This window comes from Thalassophryne amazonica, chromosome 3 (assembly GCF_902500255.1).
Source record: "Thalassophryne amazonica chromosome 3, fThaAma1.1, whole genome shotgun sequence".
NCBI lineage: Eukaryota > Metazoa > Chordata > Actinopteri > Batrachoidiformes > Batrachoididae > Thalassophryne > Thalassophryne amazonica.
The window spans coordinates 26,047,459-26,074,669 of record NC_047105.1 but is presented as its reverse complement, the minus strand read 5'-3'; the positions used below and the strand labels follow the sequence as shown (position 1 = coordinate 26,074,669).

Here is a 27,211-nt window from a genome sequence, read left to right as displayed (position 1 = left end):
GTTGCAGGCTTTCATTGCAACCACCCACTCCACCAGGTGATTTCACTGATTAATATCACTTTGAGCTGATGGAATCAGTTAATCAGTGAAATCACCTGGTGGAATGTGTGGTTACACAGAAAACCTGCACCCTCTCAGCCCTTTCTGGAACAAGTTTGAAACCTCTGTACACTTAGATTTTTTTTTAACGTTTAATTAAATATGTACCGTAAATGCTGTTTTTCTGACACGCATGTCATCCAGCACACGCATGGTGTGTCGCAGCGTCTGATCCACACCACACACAGAACTGAGTACCGGTAATTTAAACTTTTTTTTTCTTTGGGCATCATGAGATAATGTCAACGTGCAGCCAGGATCGCCTGGTGTCTGTGGTAAATGAGACGTTAAGGCGCTGTGACGTTTTCAACTTACAGAGACACGTGGGGATATGTGTGTGTGTGTGTGGGGGGGGGAGAGCTCTGCTGGCTGATCTAACGGGAGGCACAACTGTAACGCAAAGTGCCAGAGGGACTTTTCTTCATTCACGACAAGGTTTTGTTTTCAGACGTCATTTTCTGCAGGACGTGTTGATGAATCCACAACAACTAACAGATAAGACTTTATATTTATTGTGTGTGTGTGTGTGTGTAAATTTTTCACTGCACGAGGGCCGCAGCTTTCAGCCAATTAATGGACAGCAGCAATTGACTTATTTCGACTTATGAGAAAGCCTGTAAAAATCCAGAAATTAGCCACATTATTGTTTAAGCAATAATTTAGTTAAATAAGATATATTTAACTGAAATTTCGGATCCAGACAACCAATGATTTATAAAGGAAAATCATGAAAATTATCAGGGGTGCCCAAACGTTTGCATACAACTGTACGATATTGTCGATGACTTTCGGAGGCAGATATTTCAGTTGTAAGGGCTCCTTATTTTCATTTATATGCATCAATTGTTCGTTTATAGCACAGTCTATCTTCCCAGCTGTATTTTTTCAGTGAGTTTTCTTTTCCTTTAAGCGAAGGGTGTGAATACTTATGTAGAAGTCATTTATATATATATATATATATATATATATAAAATTTTCAAAAATAAAAAAAAATTATGGGGTGTTGTGAGTAGAATTTTCAAGGAAAAAATTAATTTACTTCATTTCAGAATAACACTGTAACATAAAAAAATGTCAGAAAAGGAGCAGCGCTGTGAATACTTTCTGGAGGCACCCTACCCGCTCTGTGAATTTATAGTTAAAAACGCTGATGATCTTTAGTGGCGCCGTGCGGGTTGGAGCTTAATGAGGGTAGAATTAAGACCAAAAACTCCCCTTTTTCAGGACCTTAACTTTAATTCAAACTTGACTCCACAGAAAGGTCATTCCTGCATGTGGTTTAAAGGAAAAGAAAACTCAAGTGATAAAATACAGGTTGGGGGGGGGGGGGGGGGGGGGCCTGGTTTAATCAGATGGTCAGGACTACAGAGGGGAGGGACTCACTCCACCGTCCCTTGAGAACAGTGGTCTCGAACTGGTTCCAGGAGAGGCAGAGAGGGTACAGGTGGTCGCTGTAACCGCAGACTCCACAGGTTGATGTCACTGATTAAACTCACTCCCACAGAGGCGAGGAGGCAGGAATGGAAAGCTGCACGCTCTGGGCCTGTTCTGGAACCAGTCTCAGATCCCGGCTCTTGGGTTTACACACTCTGAGGGTCAGGAAACTCTCCAGAGCACTATTTGAACGTCTCTGAACTTGCCAACATGGTCCAGACACGACTTAAAGTGCTTCCTGTAATATATATTAAAAAAATGTTTGTGTTTGCGTCTGTAAGTTTAATTATTAATTTTTTTTATTGTTGTCTATTTAGTTGTTTTTCTCACGCCATCTTATATTTTAGTAGGGCAGGTAAAAAAAATAAATAAATAAAATAAAAATCTTTCAGGTTGTCATATAAGCATAAAATTTTGTTTCCTTGATTGGCTACTAATTCACATAGGATGTTCGTCCCCGGAAAATTCAATATGCTGGCTAAATGGCTGGCACATGCACTGTGAATATTTTCTGGATGCACCATAGCTGTGTGGATAAGGAGGAGCTTTAATTAATGTATCAACAAGAACAAAAAGATAAAGAAACAAATGCATATGTTACCAGGTGAAAAGTCCAGATTGAACTGATGTTCCTACTGGCTTGGTTTAGAGGGAATTCCCCTTTGGTCAACCTGGTAGAGCTTTGCTCTCCAGTATGAGCTATCTGGTGTTTGAACCCCAATGTGGCCACAAAGTTATGTCATTCAGTCACACGTATGAAAAAAATACACCTTTTAATTTCCAGATCAGGTCTGGTATCAGGTGGTGGTTCTGCTGTGTCCACCATCCTGGATCTTGAATGACATCCACCGCCACCTCTCAAAAGTAGCCCTCTAGTTGCTACAGTCAGGTGATGTGTGGGCATCCTGTTGGTCTTGTTCAGGGGTGGAATCTTCAGCATTGAGGGACCTGGGTCCTGGATTACACCACATGGTGTCATAACTGACATTTCCTGTCAGTGCAAGTAGTCATCATCTGGGTCTTTCCAATAAAACACTCATTTGACACGGTCATTCCAGTGTTACCTAGGATTCTCCAGTGAGACCTAATACCAACGAGATACAGTTATGGTCATAGGTCAGTGACTTAGACTCGTTTTTATTGTCATTCAGTAAAAGTCACAGAACGAAATATTGATGCACTGCATGAAAAACACAGAATAAAAGTCCAAGGTATGTGAATAAATTGAAAATTGGGTTTGGAAAAAAACTATTAATAACTGTCTCTGAATCTGTATGTACACAGTATACAATAAATAAATTAAGGGCTATACAATAAATAAATTAAGGGCACGGGATGTTGCACATATGAAGTTGCTGCAGGGATGAAGTTGTTACTAGATCATGGGTTAAAGCAATAAATTTTCATCTAACTGAATTTTTTTCCTGGCAAAAATCAATGCCAGCAATTCCATAAATGTGGCGTGGGGGGGGGGCACACTTTTTTCCCCCTCAATAAATACAATAAACACATTATACAGCATACAAATCTATTCTAAACAGCCTCTCAGGAGAGACAGACAAAGCATAAAAAGAATGCAAAACTTGAACATAAGGTACATAAAAGGGTGGTGGGGGCGGGGTGTAGTCTTGATTGTTGGGGGTCTGGGGGTGCCCCCCAGAACATTTATTTAAAGACCAAGTCAAATTTTGTGTATTCTGGTGAATTTTAACAGGTATGAAGCCCCCTGAAACAAATAAAACACTTCAATCTGTGAAGTAAAAACACAGAAAAAAGTGAAATAATACAACAAACCATCGAAACAGTGAGTCGGATCATTGCTTCACTGGTTCAAAGCAAAGCCACACCCTGCTCTACTTGGGGAGTGTCTGCCAATGTTCTCACGAAGACAGGGCGGAAAAAGACCACAGCTCATGGCAAGCAGTAAACAGAGCGGAGAGGAGTGAAAATTCACACAGTCCTTTCCTCCTCATTGCAGCGCCATACATGCTGACATTGCTGCTTTGATTAGCGCAGAATGGGATGTTGCTTTGACAGTGAGACTATCATATTTCGGCCCCAAAACACGCATGACACCACGTGCGCACGTGTATGTGTGGTTAAATTTTCCAAATGATGGACATCTGTCTTGGTGACGGAGAACTTTAACTCATGTACTAGATGCTACAGTGTATTCTATGTCCTACATTCTATGCTGCATGGGTCTTTCTATTGATTTGTATTTAACTGTCTTATGGCGGGTGGATAAAAGCTGTCCCTTAATCTGCATGTTTTGCACCTCAGGCTACGATACCATCTACCTGAGCGCAGGAGGGAAAACAGTTTGTTAAAGGGAAGTGCCCCCCCATTATCTTTCTTGCCCTGGTCAAGCAGTGCTGTTCTGCCAGGTCACCAATGGTTGGCAGTCTGACTAAAATAATCTTCTCTACTGCTCTCACAACCCTCCCCAGTGCCTTCCTGTCTGCAAGGCTGCTGCTTCCATGCCACAGAGAGATACTACTGGTTGGTACGCTCTCTCTATTGTTCCTCTATAGAAGGAGATGAGGACAGCCGGCTCAGATGGGCACTCTTTAACCTAACTTTAGTGGTGAAGAGGAATCCACATTACACCGAGGAACAGGTTGAATTATATCTCAAGATCAAAGATTACGCTAACATCAGGGTTGACTGTTTAGTTTGTGGTACTGCGGATGGAACAAATACCTATTGACAGGAACACACACATTCTGTTCTCTGACCACCTAACTTTAACTAACTAACCCTTCAATAAACATCACAGAATAAGACATCTGAGAGCCCACTCTGAGTGATCTCCAATTTTCATCGTACACACACTGTAAGACGGGCACATATAGCACAAAGACACTTTAGGACAGGCCGTCTTTATTCCCCATCATCAAGGAAACACCTAAAATCAAAGCCACTGTGACAACGACACAAATGAAGGACAGATTACAGGAATGATGGGAGAGCAGACGACAGGGACATGGAGATGGAAAAGGACAGCTGATTTAAGGTCGGGAACGAGAGGAGACGTGAAGGGAATAAAAAAAAAAATCTCTGAATGCCGTCTCTCATTACTAATGAAGGGCAGATGACAGCAGGACATAATGGCACGGCTCCTCTCTAACCGACAGCTACAGAACCTAACAAGACTATCGTCACTTTAACCTACGACACCAGATGTAAACAACTTTACGTCATTCACAGCAAAATGCGAGAAGTGACCTGCAAGCTGTCCTCTTAACTGCTGCACTCCATCAACAGATCATCGTGCCAGCAGAGATGGGCCACAGCGCCTGCACCCCCCGGATCAGTGCGCCTGCAAACCCATATTGTAGCCCCTGCAAACCCCATATTGGAGCGTGTGCAACCCACCGGATCGGTGCGCCTACAAACCACATATTGTAGCACCTGCAGACCCCATATTGGAGCATGTGCAACCCACTGGATCGGTGCGCCTACAAACCCCATCTTGTAGCACCTGCAGACCCCATATTGGAGCATGTGCAACCCACCGGATCAGTGCGCCTACAAACCCCATATTGTAGCACCTGCAGGCCCCATATTGGAGCGCGTGCAACCCACCGGATCGGTGCACCTACAAACCACATATTGTAGCACCTGCAGACCCCATATTGGAGCATGTGCAACCCACTGGATCGGTGCGCCTACAAACCCCATATTGTAGCACCTGCAGACCCCATATTGGAGCATGTGCAACCCACTGGATCGGTGCGCCTACAAACCCCATATTGTAGCACCTGCAGACCCCATATTGGAGCGCGTGCAACCCACCGGATCGGTGCACCTACAAGCCACATATTGTAACGCCTGCAAACCCCATATTGGAGCGCGTGCAACCCACCAGATCCGTGCGCCTACAAACCCCATATTGGAGCGCCTCCAACCCCCGGGTCACAGTGCCTGTAATCGCTGTGATCTCAGATCACAGCACACGTCATTTGCCTGAAAACAAATGCGGATGGAAACTGGGATCTGGACCACAGCTCCCCAAAATGCAAACATTGTGCCCTTGAGCAGCACAGATACAAAGACTGAACACGTTCCTGTCAAGTGCACACGGCGGTGACTGTGTGCAGAAATAAAATAATAAAAACACCATCTGGACTTTTCCAACCGCTGTGAGTTTGTGTACAGCATCCGTCCACATATTTTAACTCAGATAATGGGGAAAACTTAGCCGACGGTGTGAAAGGAATGTAAGCGCCTGTCATTTGTTTTACGCAGCATCACTTTTCACAGTTGTGGAAACACGTCAGTGACTAAGAAGCTAAGAAGAGGAGAATGAAGTGTGTCGAGCTGAAGTGAAGATCCACCAAACTCAAAATCACCTTTAATGGATTAAAAAAATACTTTTAAATTACATCCACCAACGCAATTATGGTTTCTGCCTCATTTTGTTTGTCTGTTGGAAAAAGTGTTTTAGAATCTCCAGATGATCCAGATGTTGAAACAAGAGTTAATCATCTACAGTAGCTGAGAGTCTCTCTCTCTCACACACACACACACACACACACACACACACACACACACACACACACACACACACACACACACACACACACACACACACACACACACACACGAGAATAAATAAATACAGCTGCATCAATTTTATATCATGGAGTTGCAGCAATTTATAAAAGAAAAGTAGCGCTGGGCAACAATTTAAAATTTTAATCACAATTTCCATGATTAATAACAATTAATCGCATTGTTATAAGCAAAATCCAAGGGGTGTTGGCCAAGTGGTTAATGCGCTTGGTTTCAGTTCAGAAGGCTCCGGGTTCAAATCCCACCCCTGCCACATTTCTCCATGTAATGTGGAGTTGCGTCAGGAAGGGCATCCGGCGTAAAACCTGTGCCAATTCAACATGCAGATCCACCTTGGATTTGCTGTGGCGACCCCGAGTGCAAACAAGGGAGCAGCCGAAGGGACTTACTGTTATACACAAAATCCAAAAATGAATTAAAAAATAGTGTATAGCAAAATTTTATTTTAAATGTTGTGCGATATCTGTAGTTCTCCCACACGCTGCATCTAGCGTAGTCTACCGAAGCCTCGCACCGCAGTGTGTTTCGTTGAATGATATGCTTGTATCAGCTGTGTGTGCTGCATTTAGGTGATATTTAAGACTTGAAGTACTCTGCTGATAAGAAAATGCAGCTTTGCAGTGGCTGCAAATAACGTTTTTGCAATTTTACAAAATGCTTGCTAAGAAATGTAACAAAGTGCATGAAATAATTCTACTGGATAACACCTGCTACAAATTACAACAGACACACTGCAAATAACCACAACGCAATGGAAGCAACAACAAAAAAATGGTTTCTGCCCGGAGAACTTTTACTGACGGACCTCTCGGGGCGCTGCAGCACTCTATCGTCTTTGGGCTCTGACATATACATTGTTGTATTCACCTGTCATTATGACAGACTGGTTGTCTGCCTGGGTGATTTACATCCAGGATCCAAGGCAGTTCCGTGGTGTCACGGATGCAGCAAAGCACAGCACTAGCGCAGGCTACCAGACTTGACATAATTGGGGAGTAAAACAGAATTTATTTATTAACGTTACTGATTATTTTACTCTTAAGCTCGCGATATTGTTACATTTTATCTTTTTATTCACGGTCCGTCAGGAATGGTCTTCCAGACAGAAATGGCTTTTTGTGTTTGCTGGGTGCAGTATTTCGATTTGCCCGACACTGGTGGGTTCAGAACACGTGCACACGACTGAGTTGAATTGAGAACAACCATTAAACAAAATAAATGTATTGTAAACACAAATAGGGAAAAATAGAAAACTTCACCTCAGTGCCTCACCTCAGGGAGCTTTGGTGGCTTCTCTCTTTTTTTCACAAGCTTTAATGCAGACTGTGGATCCATTAAGTCACTAGAAGCTCTCGCACTTGAGGCAAAGTCTGAACAGCAGATCGCCTGCTGCAAGTGCTCTCGTCCGAAAGGGAAAATGCGCCAACAGCCCCTTTGTGCATGGTGTGTTACTGTGTAAGTATACTGTTGTGTACACAGTAAAAAGTTGACTGCTCAGGGCCGGTCTGGAAGCATGCACTGGTACCTAGCTGCACCGCAACGGCCGCATGGCAGAGCTGTTTTGGGTCCTGAATGGAAACCATCTAGGCAGACAACCAATCCACAGTAACTCACAAACACCTTGTCTGGTTGAAATTATTTGATGGTGGTGAATTGGGGAAGGCTATAGGAAGGTTCCTTTACAAAATGAGGGCAGTCTGTCATCCAATATGGCCGCCGTCGGCACGATCTTGATTTCCATTTCTGCACAATAACTAAAGAATGCCTTGCCTGATTGAAACCATTTCTTTAGGGTCTGTTGGGGAAGGCTAAAGGAAGGTTATGTTCTAAAATGATGGTAGTCTGTAGTCCAGTATGGCCATCACAGGTGCCATCTTGATTTTGATTTCTGCACAATAACTAAAGAAAACTTTGTTTGATTGAAACCATTTGTTCACTGTGGATTTAGGGAGGAAAGAGGAAGGTTTCTTCCAAAAATAGGGGTCAACACATCACATACTAATTGTAAGGTAGCAATCATTTGCTGGATATATTAACCATATACCATCTTTAATGCACCAATCTGTCACTAATAATAATTTCCAGACTTCATCATCACCACTACTATGAAACCACACAGTAGTGTATCATACGAGCGGGGTGTGTATGATGTCCTTGGCGTTGCTCTTGTTGTAGTGTATTTTTTATCTACAAGCTTTAATATCTGCTTCGAGGACACCTGGTGACCGCCCTCAATTTGTTGAAACGGTGGATAATGTGACCACTTTAACTTCATTTCTGCTTTTGTTTTTACTCTCTGAAGTTCAATCAAACAGTAAATCAGCCTGAGTGTAGGATATTCCCGAAAAACACATTCCGCTTTCAAAGTGAAACCAAAAACACTGTCGCTCTCCAACAGTGAACATCAAAACCACATTTCTGTTGAGGTTGATCCAAACTTAATAGCGTGAGACAGCAATATGAGGTATGCACTGAAGTTCTGATTCCGATTTGTGATGATGTGAAACGTTTACTTAAGGCCCGCTGACGTTTTGATCTGATGTCATCAGATTTGTGTGTTGGATGGTTAAAAAGCGGTTTCTGATCGTGTATTTTTCTGGTCAATGTTCCTCTCACAGTGGCAATACATCACTGAAAATATTTGGCAGTTACCTTTTATGGACTATCAGCAAGCGCGATCCAACGCATCAGTTCACACCGCACCTCAGAGAAATTATCCTGGAAGTGGGTCCCAAACATCTGAACAACATTTGCAGTGTTGAGCTACCATGAGTGCTTCAGTTCTTCTGTTTTCCAGCAGCTGTTCCAGAGCCGTAAGACTCCTCCACACACCTGCAACCAAGATGTGGATGTACACGTTTATGAAGGAAGAACATGCGATAAGAATGTGCAAACCTCAAGCACGCTTCAGATCAGGTGTGCACGGACGTCTAGGACAATCTCAGGACAACGTGGTGTCAAGGAAGTCCGAGACAAAATCAAAAGAGAATTTAAATTTTTGTCATCCAGCCACTTAAAGCTGTAGAGTCAGAGGGTGAAGAATTTTGAGTTTAATTTATTTGTACAGCGCCAAATCGTACCAAGGCAGAATCTTACCTGCCCACCTTTGGGAAGGAAAAACTCCGACAGGCAGTATTTGATTATGTATTCCGTTTCCAGAAGTAATTTTGTTCAAGTTTTTTGGAGATACGGTAAACTATACAATTTTAGAAAGGTTGGGGCAGGAGTGGTGGCCAACTGGTTAGTGCGCTTGGTTTCAGTGTGGAAGATTCACAGTTCAAACCCCTCCCCTGCTAGATTTCTCCAGGTAATGTGGAGTTGCGTCAGGAAGGGCATCCGTCGTCAAACTTGTGCCAATTCAACATGCAGATCCATCTCGGATTTGCTGTTGCAACCCCGAGTGCAAACAAGGGAGCAGCTGAAGGGACTTTTATTATAAACATTTATGAAATGAGGAATCCAAAAAAAAAGAATGTTTCCGTTTGTTTTTAAAGGTTGTTATGGCTGCCATCTTGGATGGCAACCTTCAGAAACTGACTTTTCATTTCTAGTTCAACAAATAACAGCACCATTCTTAGTTTAAGGGTTCATAACCTTACCTATACAGTTACAACTATCTGGATCTGATTAGTAAGGAAAAGACACCCACGTGGATCAGGTTCCTATGTCCCATAAGTCACAGACATCTGCTACGCCCAATAAAAATCCACGTACTATTAATATTCATCAGCTTCGGTAATTAAACTTTAAATTGTCCGTAGGTCTGCGTGCAGTTTGTGAATGTGTTTGTTTGTCACCCTGTAACAGACTGGCGTCCTGTCCAGGGTGAACCCCGCCTCACGCCCTGTGACTGCTGGGATAGGCCCCAACCCCAACCCCCCCCCCCCCCCCACACACACACACACACACACAACCCTTAATAGGAGCAAGCGGTTGTAGATGAGTGAGCTTTGGTACTTTGTAGTTAGTATCTCTGGATCCATGCCCTCTAAAATCCACATTTAGTTGCTTTAATCATGATCCTAGGTTAAGCAGAAGTCCAGAAAAGTAAAAAAAAGGAGAAATTTAGTCACCTTATCTCATAATTACGAGAAAAGATCTCATAATTATGAAATCTTGAAATACTTAAATAATTTTTGCCATTTATTGTTTTCTGTTCTGTTTTACAGAAAGAATAAAGAATAAAAAAGGACTGGGAAGAAAGCGGGAGAGAAAACGACTACGCCTGCTAGCCAACGGGACCGCCGTGGAGCCACCAAACAGCACGATGAACGCCACCGTAGACAGCGGCGATCACTGAGGAAGACGCACAGACAGGGACATGTGACATGTTGACCTTTCGTTCAGCAGCCAGAAGGTCAACATTCGTTATTTACTCCTGAATCCACGCGGCCACGAGACTTCCATAAAGTTGGATGCAAGTTTCCATTTCACTGAAATACCGAATTGTGTCAGAGCTGCTTTATTGGAACATTATACAACGCTGCACCGACTCCTCGTTACACATTTATCAGCTTCAGCATTTTGGGGGTGGGGGGAGGCTGGAAGTCATCAGCAGCCAAAAAGAGTTTGTTGCTGCACTTCATACAAATAGCTTTGAGGTGGTGGAAAAATCAAATATCAGGGGTGGGGGATACGGACATGTTGGACAATGTTTTGTGAAAAGATGTTTTAGTGAAACTTTGCCTGCTGAATCTGAAATAGCCAACAAAGCCTACATACGTACATATGTGCACTGTGAAAAACTCTGATGTACAGCGAAGTTAGTAAGGTTTTCGGTAACAGACAGAATTTATTCTGAAATGATAAATCATCCACTTAGCGGATTTCATTTGAATTTAATGCTACGCATAATGTTGCCAACTGTCACTATGTTTTATATTCAGGGGAAAAAATAAAAATTCCCAACAGTAGATATCGTCCGAACATCACAAAGCATTTAACGTTAAGATCCAAACTTTGGCTCTTCTGGTATTTTTACAAACTTGCTACATGCCACTGAATATGTGACTGTGATATTCTTGCAAATGAAGGGAAAAATTACTTTTTTTTTTTTTATTTGCCTGCTTCTGTCAAAGGTGTATTTATCAATATTTGTATGACAAAATTGGATTCATCCTACATCCCGAATGTACAATTCAATAAAATTTTAATTATGATTTTGAAACTCAGCAGTGTCACTGTGCTTTTGGCGTTAAGGAACAATTGTTTGTGTCAACATATGTGAACCACATGTAATATTTTGTGTCTCTAACGAGGTCTGAATTGGCTGAATAAAACTGGCTCGTACGGTTTATTAAACCTCTGTTCTGCCTTTGCTCAATACTTTGTTGATGCACCTTTGGCAGCAATTTCAGCCTCAAGGCTTCTGGAATGTGATGTCACAAGCTCAGTGCACCTATCTTTGGGCGGTTTTGTCCATTCCTCTTTGCAGCATCTCTCAAGCTCCATGGATGTGAAGCGTTGGTGCACAGCCATTTTCAGATCTCTCCAGAGATGTTCAATTAGCTCCAGGTCTGGACTCTCTGGCTGGGCCACTCAAGGACATTCATAGAGTTGTCCTGAAGCCACTCCTTTGATATTTAGGCTGTGTGTTTAGGGTCAGTGTCCTGCTGAAAGATGAACCATCACCCCAGTCTGAGGTCAAGAGTACTCTGGAGCAGGTTTTCATCCAGGATGTCTCTGTACGTTGCTGCATTCATCTTTCCCTCAATCCTGACTCATCTCCCAGTTTCTGCTGCTGAAAAATATCCCCACAGCGGCATCGTCAGAGGCTACCTAAAGATCTGCGGCGACAGCAGTCGCTGCTAAAAGGCCCGCGGCTGTTTCGCAGGCCATGAAAAGGCCTGCAGCTACAGCAGAGGCCGCCGCCAGGCCCACGGCATCGTCAGAGGCCCGCCACCAGGCCCGCGGCATCGTCAGAGGCCCGCCAACAGGACCACGGCATTGTCAGAGGCCCGCCACCAGGCCCGCGGCATCGTCAGAGGCCCGCCAACAGGACCACGGCTACATCGGTAGCTGCTAAAAGGCCCGCGGCTGTTTCGCAGGCTATGAAAAGGCCCGCTGCATTGTCGGAGGCCCGCAGCCTCGTTAGAGGTTGCCTAAAGATCTGCGGCTACAGCGGTAGTTACTAAAAGGCCCCCTGCATCGTCGGAGGCCCGCCACCAGGCCCGCGGCATCGTCGGAGGCCCACCACCAGGCCTCTTAAGTGCAGTTATAGGATAAATATCACAATGCATAAAAAATTAAACTGGCTGTTAGTCAAAGACAGACTTTAATATTCACTGATCATTTTTGCCGGAAAGATTGTTGTCACTGTTACCTTATACTTTGCTTAGGAATTTTTCTTTTAGTTCAGAAAATCATACTTACAGAACCAGACATACTGAGGTGGGAAACTTTACGCTACCTGTAGCTAGAATCAATGCCATCAAGAACACTGTCATATTTAGGGGTATGAAGGAATGGAATTTATTACCGGATCACATTCAACTCACTGCAAATGAATGTCTCTTTAAAAAAAACTTCTGAAACAGAATTTATTGGTATAAGGAGTAATCTGAGTCAAACCTTTAAACATATATAGATGCTGATTAATTTGATTATTATTATTTTGATTTTTATTTTCATTTTTATATATATATTTTTTGAATGTATTTCTGATTTATTGTGTTTGTAAATCTGTGTGGACCGTAGGAGAAGTAACTGCAGCAAGGCTGCAGCTAATGGGGATCTAAATAAACAAACAATGATGCCTGGCATTCACGCCAAAGAGTTCAATTTTTGTCTCATCAGACCAGAGAATTTTGTATCTCATGGTCTGAGAGTCCTTCAGGTGCATTTTGACAATCTCCAGCTGGGCTGCCATGTGTCTTTTACTAAGGAGTATCTTCTGTCTGGCCACTCTACCATACAGGCCTGATTGGTGGATTGCTGCAGAGATTGTTGTCCTTCTGGAAAGTTCTCCTCTCTCCACAGAGGAATGCTGGAGCTCTGACAGAGTGACCATCAGGTTCTTGGTAACCTCCCTGACTGAGGTCCTTCTCCCTGTCCTTTCTAATTTTTTTAAATAAATTTGCAAATATCTTTAAAAAAATAACTTTTTCACATGGTCATTATGGGGTACTGTGTGTCGAATTTTGAGGACAAAAAAAAATTAATTTAATATATTTTGGAATAAGGCCGTAAAATAAAATGTGGATAAGTGAAGCACTGTGAATATTTTCCAGGTGAACCGTAAACTGACAGACCATTACTTTACAGTACCATACTGCCCCCTTATGGGGAAAACAAGGAAGAGAAACAATATCACTATAAACAGCATTTGAGACATCACAATTTAAAAATAAATAAAATTAACTCAGACTAAATTAACTATGAGCAGAGAAAGTATGAACAAATAGTGACAGACAAATTCAAAGTAAATACATATCCAAAGTAGTGAAGAAAACATGAAATATTTTCTCCACAATATGAGAGGTTAATGGGAGGTTTTAAAAATAAATAACGAAATTACTGCAAAATATTTGTTTCCCTCTAAAATCTGCAATCGCTGTACCTTCTGTTCAAAATAAAATTGACAAATGAAAAAAACTTTCAAACAATATAACATTTGTTCATAAAGAAATCACACAAAGATTTTCCCAATTTGTGAAAATATATGACACAAAAATATAAATTTGATGCCAATTTCATCCCCCTTTTTGTACATTGCAGATAAAGATCCAAGAGATTTTCTATGCTCTTAAAAAAAAAAAAAAAAACAGGTTTATTTTGCCCAGATTTTAGTGACAAATCACAAAGCTGGGACAGGGGCAACTTGTGTTCATGAACATTTCAGTTTTGCCATGTGGCCAATCAGGATGCAAATTAAGCAGCAGGATTTCAGCACAGGTGGGCCTTGGGCTGGTCTCAGGAACAGGTCACTTGAAAACGTGCACTTTCGTCACTGCACAATTCCACAGATGGTACAAGTTTTGAAAGCAAGAACACACAACCTGCACGCTGGCTGCAGGAACGTCGGAAAGAGCCGTTATTTGTGAACTGAATGTTCATTTCATGACTATTAGCCCTACTGAGATATCCCAGAATTCCTTGCGCGCCAGAAAGGCGCTGTAATCAAAACACCATGGAGAAACCACATGACAACAATTGCAAATTAACATTATCCTACCAAAATGTATATTTTTAAGCCTTTCATCTATATTATAATAGCCAAGTGGCCTCTGTGTGTGTGTGTGTGTGTGTTTGGCTTTGACCACGGCTCAACTGGGGAGAGCTGACATTTGCTGTTTGGTATACTTATGTATTTTTGGGTCAAGGATGAATGCTGCAGAAACAGGAAGTTGATAAGACATTTTTTTTTTTTTTTTTGAGAAATTAGTGATTTTAGCTAACCAGTAAACACAGGACATTGTGCTGTAATGCACCATGGGAGTTCGGGGTTTGGGGGCTTTAAATGTTGTTATTATGGTTCATGTTAGTTTAAGTGTTATTAGTGTCATTGAGTTAATGTGCTTTTGCAGTTCAATTGGTTTAGTCTTCCACCACCTTCTTTTTTGTGTGTCAAATTAAAAGCACCTGCTTACAGCAGATTGCAGAAAAGACAAAGTTCTGTGTGGGTGTAATTTTGATCACGCACAAACTGGGGAGAGCTGACATTTGCCATTGGTATGCTTATGAATTATGGGTCAAGGATGAACGCCGCCAAAGCCGAAAGTTGATAGGACTAATATTTTTAGAGAAGCTACAAATAGCAACAACACTGAACAATGGACAATGATATTTACATTGTGGACTCATTCGTCAATATTAAAAGCGTGAGTGCTTTTGCTCAGTAAGTTCAATGTAAAAACATATCATTGTAAATACATTAAAAATACATGGATGACAAGAAAGTGAAACACTTATTTTCATTGTGGTCCATTTAAAAATCAAATAGAAGTAAAAATAAAATAATAACAATAATACAACCCCTGGCAAAAATTATGGAATCACCGGCCTCCGAGGATGTTCATTCAGTCGTTTAATTTTGTAGAAAAAAAGCAGATCACAGACAAGACACAAAACTAAAGTCATTTCAAATGGCAACTTTCTGGCTTTAAGAAACACTATAAGAAATCAGGAAAAAAAATTGTGGCAGTAACGGTTACTTTTTAGACCAAGCAGAGGGAAAAAATATGGACGCAACTCAATTCTGAGGAAAAAATTATGGAATCATGAAAAACAAAAGAACACTCCAACACATCACTAGTATTTTGTTGCACCACCTCTGGCTTTTGTAACAGCTTGCAGTCTCTGAGGCATGGACTTAATGAGTGACAAACAGTGCTCTTCATCAATCTGGCTCCAACTTTCTCTGATTGTTGTTGCCAGATCAGCTTTGCAGGTTGGAGCCTCGTCATGGACCATTTTCTTCAACTTCCACCAAAGATTTTCAATTGGATTAAGATCCGGACTATTTGCAGGCCATGACATTGACCCTATGTGTCTTTTTGCAAGGAACGTTTTCACAATTTTTACTCTATGGCAAGATGCATTATCATCTTGAAAAATGATTTCATCATCCCCAAACATCCTTTCAATTGATGGGATAAGAAAAGTGTCCAAAATATCAACGTAAACTTGTGCATTTATTGATGATGTAATGACAGCCATCTCCCCAGTGCCTTTACCTGACATGCAGCCCCATATCATCAATGACTGTGGAAATTTACATGTTCTCTTCAGGCAGTCATCTTTATAAATCTCATTGGAACGGCACCAAACAAAAGTTCCAGCATCATCACCTTGCCCAATGCAGATTCGAGATTCATCACTGAATATGACTTTAATCCAGTCATCCACAGTTCACGATTGCTTTTCCTTAGCCCATTGTAACCTTGTTTTTTTTTCTTAGGTGTTAATGATGGCTTTCGTTTAGCTTTTCTGTATGTAAATCCCATTTCCTTTAGGCGGTTTCTTACAGTTCGGTCACAGACATTGACTCCAGTTGGTCTACCAGTATGTTTGCCTTTAACAACCTTCCCATGTTGTTTGTATTTGGTCCAGAGTTTAGACACAGCTGACTGCAAACAACCAACATCTTTTGCAACATTGCGTGATGATTTACCCTCTTTTAAGAGTTTGATAATCCTCTCCTTTGTTTCAATTGACATCTCTCGTGTTGGAGCCATGATTCATGTCAGTCCACTTGGTGCAACAGCTCTCCAAGGTGTGATCACTCCTTTTTAGATGCAGACTAACGAGCAGATCTGATATGATGCAGGTGTTAGTTTTGGGGATGAAAATTTACAGGGTGATTCCATAATTTATTCCTCAGAATTGAGTGAGTCCATATTTTTTTTTCCCTCTGCTTGATCTAAAAAAGTAACTGTTACTGACTGCCACAATTATTTTTCCTGATTTCTTATAGTTTCTTAAAGCCAGGAAGTTGCCATTTGAAATTACTTTAGTTTTGTGTCATGTCTGTGATCTGCTTTTTTTTTATACAAAATTAAACAACTGAATGAACATCCTCTGAGGCCGGTGATTCCATAATTATTGCCAGGGGTTGTAGTGTGTATATGATAACAAAAACCTAAACAATTTCTAAATACATTGACAAGAAATTAACATTAAAAAATACAAAATTAACAGGAAATAAAAGGGTTGAGTTCTTCTAACTGTTGAGGTCTAAATTTGAAGGGCCTAAAAACATTCTGGACTCACACGCCATTCCAACTCATTATATACAAACTTTGCACAATCTATTACCACTCTTGAAAAATGTCAGCTACTTATTTTATAAACACTACCCAATCTAGAGCCCATGGATCCCCACGAGCAACATGCTTTTACCATTTATGAGAGACTGAATGCATGAGACCCTTGCTAAAACAAATATTCCAAATATTTTGTGTCTGCTGACTTCAACCTGGGTGGAACTTCATAAATGCAAATAAATACAATAATTTGCAAATCCTCTTCAACCTATATTAAACTGAATACACCACAAAGACAAGATATTTAATGTTCAAACTGACAAACGTTTTTGTTTTTGTGCAAGTATTTGCTCATTTTTAAATGGATACCTGCAGCACATTTCAAAAAGCTGGGACAGTGGCAACAAAAGATTGGGAAAGTTGCTGAATGCTTAAAGAACACCCATTTGGAACGTTCCACAAGTGAACAGGTTAATTGGACAAATAAATAAATAACAGAAGTGTAAATATGAAACTCACCCGAATCAGTGGAGCTCCTTCAGGTAGCTGGAGGTGATGTTCTCACGACTTTTTGAGTGTGTTTGAGCCCTGAGATGGGTATCGTCCCTACGGATCGGACGGCCCCATCTCACTCCGGAAAGAATGATCACCTGGAACGCCCAAGAAGTCAACCAACAACTGTGAGCCCTTTAATGAGCTTTTGTCAAACAGAGGACCAAACATTTTGAGGACTGTAACCAGGTTGTTTCCCCAAAGCAGCTTCTTTCCATTTCAAGCAACAGGCACAAAAACAGGTTTTGTCAAGACCGGATTAAGAGAAATGTAGTTATTTTTAAGTGGATCCACTCAGTCTTCACGCAGCTGTTTTGGCTGGAAACTTTTTAACACCTGGTGATTAACTTGACCTCTAAATGGGTCTTGCATTAATCCTGCAGGAGTCTCAGAACTTTGGCCGTTTCCTGGATTGTGGTCGACTTCCTAACATTTCAAAGTCTCATCTTTCATTACAAATGACAGAAGTCTGCTTCAGATCAGGTGATCTTGAGATGACAGGGATTCGGTTTCTGGCTTCAGAACAGGCCCGCCGAACGAAGGACGGTCTTTGTACCAGCTGACCCCGGTGTGAGTAGAACACCGGAGAAAAGCTAATGCAGACGCCGAAAACCAGGTTCCTCTGGAGCATATGGAAGTCATTTATACCAGATGGGGGCAGTGCAGTTACTCTCCAACTTGAACTTTTCACCCCAACAAGTAGTGATATGTTTCTCAGGTATTTTAGAAGAAAGCCTTTAGGTTTAGACAGGACCCCCCCAATATAACAAGCCAACATTAACTCTTAAGGACTCACTGAAAACATATCACAAATGTTGAGATTTTAATAACTGTTGCCGGTACTGATACCACATCTCCAGATTAAGGGCCTGATTTACTGAAGATCTGCACATACAAACACATGCAAACTCCATATCACCTACAACAAATGTGTAAGCTGATGTCGTAACGATCTGCAGAGAATTTTATCTTTCAAATCAGCTAAATGACACATGGTCCATTTAATACTTTTGCCTTAATGAATATGTAGTTTAGGGTGCATCTACCCAAGTGTGTAAAATACTGGTAGGAGAACATGCAAATTGATTAATTTAGCACACGCTGTACAATTTAATCAAGCCCTGAAGAATGTTCAGGGGGCACAAGATTGCATGTTTGAAAGCAGGGTGCTGTGTCGTGGGATTGCAAACGCATACGTAAATCTGATTCAAAGTCAGTCCTCTGAGCTGTTTGGGGTATGCATTTCTTTATTTTTCTTCAACACAGAAAACACCACCATTAAACATCAATTTATAGTGGCCTGTTTTTAACAAAATATTTTTAACCGCTTAAAGAAAATTAAAGGTGACACTGTGTCTATGTTCTCTTTTCACCAGCATTACATTTCTATCTGGGTTTTTCTTTTTCTCAGGTTGCGCATCTGTCCAGTGTCATGCACGGGGGCTGAAACAGCAGGTCAGGGCCTGTAGAACGGACAGCTCCACCTACAAATAAAACTTAAATCTATAGGATTCTCAATCTACATATGTCATGTTCCCTCCAGTAACATACAAATAATGAATTTAATATCAGATTCAGCACCCATCCCATGAAAAGCACCTCCGTCATGTGAATGCACATTTTAAGATCTTTGCCTGAAACATTACAAATGAGTAATATTTATTCAGGATATCCCTAGCTCACCACAATATACAGACAAGGAATGGACACAGTCTGTTAAACAGCAGGGTCACGAATAAATGAAAATTGTGGTTCTGAATCCAGGCTTGTGCACACACCTTGCACCTCCTGTGAAATAGCAGATAAACCACTTTCAAGGCACATTCATTTTTGAGTTAAATGTTCAACAAATAACTTTCAGTTAAAATGTGTGTCTTATGATGTGTCAACCTGCAAGCGGGTGATTGAATTTCATTTTTCACTTAGTATCATTAAAATCCCCATTTACATACTGATGTCTGTCACATTACTCCCCGCTGTCATTTATGCAATGATTCTTCACAAATCACAAACACAACGTCCACCAATCCAACGTAAAATGTTGTAATGCCCATGCAATTTAGCACTCATTACATGAGATCTTAGTAAATCAGGCCCTGTGAGTAACAAATCTGTTTGCTCACAAAGATAAAAGCAGATTTTTAAGCGACATTTGTGTGCGTGCTATCAGGCATGTGTACAAAAATGTTTGCTTTCCAAAAGGAAAATGTGGCAGAAAAAAATTTTAAAGTTATTTTTCTAAAAGAAGTTGGGAGTGTTAGAAGAAAAAAGTTGCCAAAAAAACTTTTTAAAAGCTATTGGAAGGAAGTCACAGCATTTCAAGAAACACATTTTAATGTTGGGTATGGGTCTGTAATGTTAAAGTTTACTCTTGTGAAGCAGTTTGGGGCAACTTTGGTTGTGATTTGGCAATGTAGAAATAAATTGGAAAAATATTCAACATAGATGCAACTGAGTTTTTTTTTTAAACTAGAAGGTCTATTTTAAATTTCTTGAAAGTTTGACTTTTTCAAAATGTAAATTTTCCACTTTTTAAAGTTATATAGTTTTGTACATTCATCTAGATGTTTACTTGGCACTAACTGGACTTGTGGCCAAATGTCTTGAAGACCAAGAAGAATAAGATGACCAGTTGTTGTCGAGTAAACTTCTTATCTCCAACTTGGACAAGGTTCACCGACAGATTTCAGTATTTTGAAAAATTTGTCAGCTGGAGTTCCTTTAAGTTGGATACAACTAGTCGCAAAATGTCACTAGTTTTATTGTTGTTTGTGACATGTTTAAATCAAAGACGAGGTACTTTATGGATACAGTTGACAAAGTAGATCAGACAGTGATACCACAAAGAAAAGCGGTTTACTCCGTGTGAGCCAAAATGATGTTTTGTCTTTCAGGACAGATTCCAGAGTGACAAGCTGGCCATTAATCAGTCATGAAACAACAATGTAAAGACAAAAACTGTACAATAAATACATTATTTATGATAAGAGATAAATGTTTACAACATTTTGAGGTGACCTTTCTGAAGAACACTCAAGATAAACCAAAGGACTTCAACAAACAGAAAAAAAGACAATGCAGATCCATTGCTGTACGCACATCAACCACACCTATGATCTGGTTTCAAGTTTTTACATAAAAACAAGTCAGTAACAGGCAGCAGTGTGCATAAAGGGGAACAGGGGTATAGACTTGAATCAGTTTTCTTTTTTAACTGACACATTAGCTGTGGTACATAAACACCTTTAATACCAGTTTGTTTTTAAAGAATCTAAAACAGTTACTTGCTTTTTATACAGTCTGTGTGCGCCTTCAACCTTTGATGTACCAACTACCAAACGGAAGGCCCGGTACACAGAGAGAATGATGGCACTGAACAACGTGGCATCATCTGCAAACGGTGACATGCAGTAACACATTTCAAAAGGACTCATTCTTCCGAGATCAGACTACACAACAGTAACTTTTAGGAGAGACTTCAGCCTGTAAAATCAGGCAGCAACACGTCAGTCTGTTAACAGGACATGTAAGTCTTAAATGGACTGCATTTATATAGCACTTGTCCATCTGCATCAGATGCTCAAAGCGCTTTACATCAATGCCTCACATTCACCCCAATGGCAGGTTGCTACCATGCAAGGCGCCCACTACACACTGGGAGCAACTAGAGGATTAAGGACCCTGCCCCAGGGCCCTTAGTGATTTTCCAGTCAGGCTGGGATTTGAACCGAGGATCCTCTGGTCCAAAGGCCAATGCTTAAACACTAGACCATCAGCTCCCCTCTTAAAAACCGAGTTGTAACAAAACAAAAAAAACACAGACAGTCAAACCTTTTCAAGCAAGAATCCACAAAACAGAAATATGTCTACGAAATTAACTTCATTTGTAGAGAGTCGGCCTACAAACGTAGGCCTGGGTTCAAAGCCTGCTCATGCTACGTGTCCGTGTCATTGGACAAGACACTTGATTTGCATCGTCTCAGTACTCCCAGCTGTAAAAATGGGTAAGTAAACGTGAGGCATCATTTCAAGATCAAAGTCCTTAAATTCGAATAAAACTTGAAACGTGTGTTCCTCATGCTCACTTCCAGCTGCTCAGCAACCCTCCAAGTACCTGAGCAGTGGGTTATCACTGTACGTAATTCAAACCAGGAAGTCAGACCTTCCTTCTGACAGAGGAACCTCCTTTCTTCCTATCTGTCTCCCAAATGAAAATAACGATTGCTTGCAACACTAAGAGAAAAGCGTCCTCACCAGCCTGAAGGAGTTCAGCCCAGATATCACGGATCCTCGCTGCTTTACCCTCAATCAGTGCTTTCACCACCTTGGCAGTCTGAGATTGGGCAGCTCAAAGCTGACTGCAGGACTCCACGAGAACTCTGGCACCAGATATGTCCAACATTCTGGAAGGAGGATTAAAGCAGCCCACCCAGCAGGTCAGTACTGCAGTACAGTTCAGGAAAGTGCCGTTACTTGCCAAGACTTGCGGTGGCACAAACGTTTTTGTATTAGTAGCCCAGGTAGATCAGGGGGAGAGGAGTCCACTTCTGGATTTGATTCGTAGTCAAACTGTCTGTGCATCCTTGGACAAGACACTTTAGCGACACCATCCCAGTCCACCCAGCTGGAAATAGGTACCAGACTTGCAGAAGTAACACTAAAACAGACTCTTATCTACTTCAGGCTACAGTATTCAAAGATAAACACCGGAACCAGCGGGAAAGAGTCTGGCAGAAAGTGACGGGACTGTCATCCATTTTCAGTTTTTTAGTCACGCCAGTTATTAGAACAAACTGGTCAGTTTGAAAAGAAGACGTGTAGTCTGATCCCAGCCAGCGGGACTAACACAAAATGCACACTTTGCAACATGATGCTAACACAGCACGCGACGGCCATAAAAAGCAGGAAGTCCGTACAGAGGCACTGGAAATAGTTATTTCCTGTTAATCTTCATTTGTGCTTTGAGGGACGACCGATTGACTTTTGTGAAAATTATCACAAGGAATTTTACGGTTGTACCTTCACATTAGTGTCTGATGAAGAAAACGCACCTCACACAGTGCAATTTGTAACAATGTGCTCCGAAATGACGCAGGGGGGAATTAATCTCTAAATAAGGCATTTTTCTTTGAACAATAGATAAATAAGAAATAACATATTTGGCAAAGTAAAAGAAAAGCACAAATATATATGGAGCCACAAGGCTGTGACAAGGCAACAACTCTGCTTTGGAATTAAAAAAAAAAAGTGATGAGACAAAGTGGAAAAAAATAACCCAGCTACATATGCATGCATGCACATATGCAAGCGCGCGCGCACACACACAAAGACATTGTGCAAAAATGTTTTCATGAATTAGGTAAGAATAGTAAGTTCAACATCATCCCCACAAACATCTGACCCCCACAAATCCTCAGCCTGTGATGAAAGACTGAAAAACCAGTGACTTGCATCCATTTAATGTACAGTACAGTCTGATACAGGAAACATCGGGACTAACCCTTCTCACAGGTGTCAAGTATTTTTTTCTTTTTCTTCCACGTGGAGAAACAAAGGCAGAATGAGTAAATGGTGCACTTTAAAAAACAGCAATATACAGCCGGAGATTTACATATTTAGAAACTCTCAGTACGACCTGCAAGTAGACAGATTATTAAAACCTACATGAGGAAAAGGAGACAAAGAACAAGGACGATGTCCTCAGTCCACTTTGTTTCCATCTTCGTGTGGTTTGATCTGCATTAAGGGGGGAACACACACACACACACACACACACACCGAAAAGAAATCAGAGGACGCAAAAATTCGTGGTGATGCTACACGTCGGGGTCGCAGGGCGTTTTATTCCTGCTGCTTTACTTTAATTTCACGTGGAACAAAATCTCCTCCTATTCTCCACATCTTTCCATCACAGCACTTGCAGGTAAATTTTTGTCAACCCCACTCACTGCCACCCCCTGGTGGCCACCCTTCGCTATAAAAAAAAACAACCTCTCATCAGTTCTTTCAATTAGGCTACACCCGCTGTCAGAGTGGGGCCTCCCAAAAAGTGACTTTGTGTCAAGAGTTAAAACGACAAAACTCTTTAAATAACATAAAGTAATCTCATGATTGTTCTCTGCTTTTATCACTGAAAGCAAATTAAAAAGATGTTGTTTTAAAAGTCGCTGTTTTGGGGGATATTTTTTTCTGTTTTACTTAACACTTCCTGCTCTTTAAAAAAAACAAAAGGGAAAAAAAAAAATCTAGATTTTTTTTAGCACGAGGAGTTCATGACACTTTAATTCTCTGAACGGCTTTCAAAAAGAAGTTATAGCAGCAACGGCACAGAGTCGATAAAATAAAATCACCAATGACGATTTTCATAGTGTTAGGGACACGACATTCTTAAAACAAACATACAAAACCAGCAACTAGGAGCTGAATTTCTGATCAAAATCAGTCAAAAACGTTTTTGCAGAATTGTGGTTTTCTGATTTGGTAGTTTGTAATAAAAAAAAAAAAAGCTTAAAAATGCTGCCATACGCAGATGATATTGCAATGTGTTTTTTCTCGGCTGCCCTCTCCTGTCTTGGTAAAGCAGCTCTTAAATAATTAAATAAGGATTACCAGCACTAAGAACAGGCGTGTAGCATCACTCTTCAGTCTTACCAAGACATGCTTCTATGCTAATCTCGCCTGCAGGTGTTGAAAGACACAGAAAAAAAAAGACTGAATTTTTTTGGAGTGTACCAGAAGCCAAATCATAAGACAGAACTCTGTCCAATAGACTCATTTTGACCTTTGACCTCCTCTGCTTCTTCCTCCCTCGTCCTCGTGTGCGTGCAAACACAAAAACTAGTCCAAACTGATTTGCGTAGAAACACTGACCTTACTTCAGTTTAACAGATCCTTTGTGGTTCGCAGATCTGCAGCGTGTTTGACGCAATGCAGAACAAATGGGTAGAATACACAGAAGATAGTTTCTTACGCAACTTGTTGTACACAAAGAGGGAGCACTGGGAGGGACGGGACCATGGTAAAGAAACATAACCAAGTTGGATATAATCATCGTTATTTTCAGTCACCATCATCAGAGAAGTCTTTACAAGGACACTGACTAACAGACACGGCACAAACTTTACACTGTAGACAGCAGGAGGTGACAGGAGGTACTGCGTCTCCCGTGTACACCTCACCTCCCTTTATAGTTGTTGGCAGTCTTGCTCCTCCTCTACCCTTCCTCCTGTCTCTGCTCCTCTGTTGCCTCCCCTCCTCCTTCCCCTGTGGTCACTCCCTCTGGGCTGTTATGGGAGTCCGGCTCCTGTGGGTCTGCTGGTCCGTCCTGTCCAGTCTGGGGGTCTTCAGTAGGTTCTGGAGGTGGAGTCTTGTCCTGGTCTGGAGCAGAGATGGAGGAGGAGCATAAGGAAGCAGGCTGGGCGGTAACACTGGGCTTTACTGTACTTTGTTTCTCCTCTGACTCTCCTGCCTCCTTCTCCTCCTCTCTCTTCCTCCTCCTCTTCGGGCTGCCCGATGAACCGTCGACCGCGCCGGGCGGCATGGCAGGTAGCGTCATGATGCCCCCATGTGGCAAGAACATATGGGGGTACAGCAAGCCGTGGGACACGCCAGGGATTAGGAAGGGGTTGAAAGTAAGGTGGCTGCCAGCTCCGCCTCCAAGATGCGCAGAGCCGAGATGACTCCTGCTGGTGGATGTAATGATGGCAGGTGACTCCACCCCTCCTGGTCTTTTGTTTCCATCCGCACCTCCTTTCTCCTCCCGGTTCCTCTCCTTTTCAGCCCCACTAGATCCCGATGACGTGCTCTCCCGATCAGCAGGAGTCGTCGAAGAAGGGCTTCCTGCTTCTGACGTAGGTGGTGCCGTTGTCGTGGTAACCTTTGCAGCAGCCACTGAGGAAGAAGAGCAAGAGGTAGGGGAGGACGGGGAGGAGGCGATGGACTGAGAAGTAGGTGGTGGTGGCGGAGTGTGTGCCACCATTGCGCCAACACTGAACATGGCGTGTTGTGGGATCGCAGCGCCATGGGGGTGTGGGATGCCATGCAGCATCATGGGTAGCATACTCAAACCATTCTTGGCGTCTTCTGCTGATGCTGTGCCTCCCCCTGCTGGCACTGCCGCAGGAAAGCCATGGGGGAATCCAGCTGCCATGATCCCAGAGATGGGAATTCCTGGAATACCACCACGGAGGTTCTGCATGGCCACCATCGAGTCCATACTGCCAATTAAGCCCCCGTTCATGAAGAGTGGCGAGCTGAGGCCGGACGCCGATGAATCAGTGATAGTCAGAAGGGGCTTAGGCATCTCACTGCGAGGCCGACGCCCACGACGCCTGGAGCCCAGGTCCTTGTTGACGGGTTCCGTCAGGATCCGAGAGAACTTCCCCTCCGGGAGAAAACCCTGTCAGGGAAAAAGTGGAGGTTAAAGGTCAGGAGTGAGGTGACATTTCTGTGCGCAGGTGACGGTTTACTCACAGAGTGTTTGACCACATCAGCCCAGTCAGGAGCTACAAAGTACTCCGAGTTAGCATCCAGCCATCGCGAAAGCTCCTTTATGGCCGGAGCCATAGCACCACCAAGCTGCAAAGCAAGAAACCAGTAAACTGTTACCGTGAGAAAACCACAGAACGTTTTCTGCAGGGCTGAACATTTGTAGACACCAATATCCTTAAAATAAATATTTTTACTGTCCCAGTTGTATTGCTTAGTTTGATACTTCTGCACCCCGGTAGAGGGTAAGCCCCAACTTTAGGAACCAATGCTGTACAACAACCACAAAAACTGCAAACTTTAAAGGTTCAACCTTTTTATGAATTCATATTTACGGTTGTGTTCAAAGTAACAGCAGTGTGTTTAAACAAAAGTGACTAAAGCCCTAAATCCTTTTATTTCCATAGACAGAAAGGCACTGGGAACTCTGCACATTCTATTCCAAATCAAAACACGAAGAAAAAGTCATCAAATTTGTTTTTACTTTACAGGACATCAAGAAAAGGCTTCTTGCCCAAATACATGATCGTGACATTATTAAAGTACATGTCACAAGCTCGGACATAAAAGTTTTCCTTAAAATGTCCTTAATTGAAATTTTAAAGTAGAATTTTACTATTTTATCAGAATACCCCAAATAAATGGGCCTCTTCAAAAATAGTCAATGCCCATCAATTTTTTTTGAAGTAAGTACCTTCCTTTTTATGTATTTATTTCAACACATATATTTTTAATGTCTTTAAAAAAAATGTGTGTTCTACCCGGCGCCCGGTGCCTCTGTGCACAACAGGAACCCGCTCCTCTCCAGTTAAAGAGTTGACATCCAGCTTCGTGGGGTCTTTGCAGCGATGCCTCCTCTGTTTGGGCCGCTCCACGAAACCGTGCAACAAGCCCGCTCCAGACTGCAGGGAGGAGCAGAAGGAGCAGGAGGAGGAGAAATAACAAGAGGGAGGCACTTTGAAAGTGACCACAGCAAAATAATGTGCAGCATTATGCTGCGTTCAACATACTTTGGAAATGGGAAGTCAGAACTCAGAATTGTGTCATTTTTAAACACGTATTTGGTGTGTGTGTGTTTGTTTGTTTCAGGGAGGGCATGAGTTACGTGAATAAACAGAAGAGGGAATAAAACCCCCAACTTTACAAGTTGAATTCATTAGGCGGTATTCCTGTCCCACATGAATTTTGGCTGCTAAACGATTAGTTAAAATGGCTGGTTATCAATTTTGAATTTTTACATTTGAATTTTTTGGGTTGACATATATTCTTATTGCATGAATCTTGAGACATGTCAGGATGCAGGGCGAGTGAAAACAGTTTTCTTACAATTCCTAAAACCTTTTAAACCTAGAAATGCA

At 41.9% G+C, this 27,211-nt stretch overlaps 2 protein-coding genes across 2 annotated transcripts in view; one reads left to right on the top strand and one right to left on the bottom strand.

Annotated features, from left to right (window-relative positions):
• Positions 1–10,577, top strand: part of rspo4 (R-spondin 4) — a 105,191-nt gene extending 94,614 nt beyond the window's left edge. Inside the window, exon 5 of the mRNA XM_034165957.1 lies at positions 10,281–10,577. Coding sequence (XP_034021848.1) covers positions 10,281–10,411 — 131 coding nt within the window. The 3' untranslated portion in view covers positions 10,412–10,577. The remainder of the gene's footprint in view (positions 1–10,280) is intronic.
• An 11,569-nt stretch (positions 10,578–22,146) lies between these two features.
• The window catches only part of chd6 (chromodomain helicase DNA binding protein 6), a 255,681-nt gene continuing 250,616 nt past the window's right edge, over positions 22,147–27,211 (bottom strand). The window contains exons 44-46 of the mRNA XM_034165956.1: positions 26,615–26,755; positions 25,839–25,943; positions 22,147–25,764 (exon numbers count right to left, since the gene is read on the bottom strand). Of these exons, the coding sequence (XP_034021847.1) occupies positions 24,580–25,764; positions 25,839–25,943; positions 26,615–26,755 (1,431 nt within the window). The 3' untranslated portion in view covers positions 22,147–24,579. The remainder of the gene's footprint in view (positions 25,765–25,838; positions 25,944–26,614; positions 26,756–27,211) is intronic.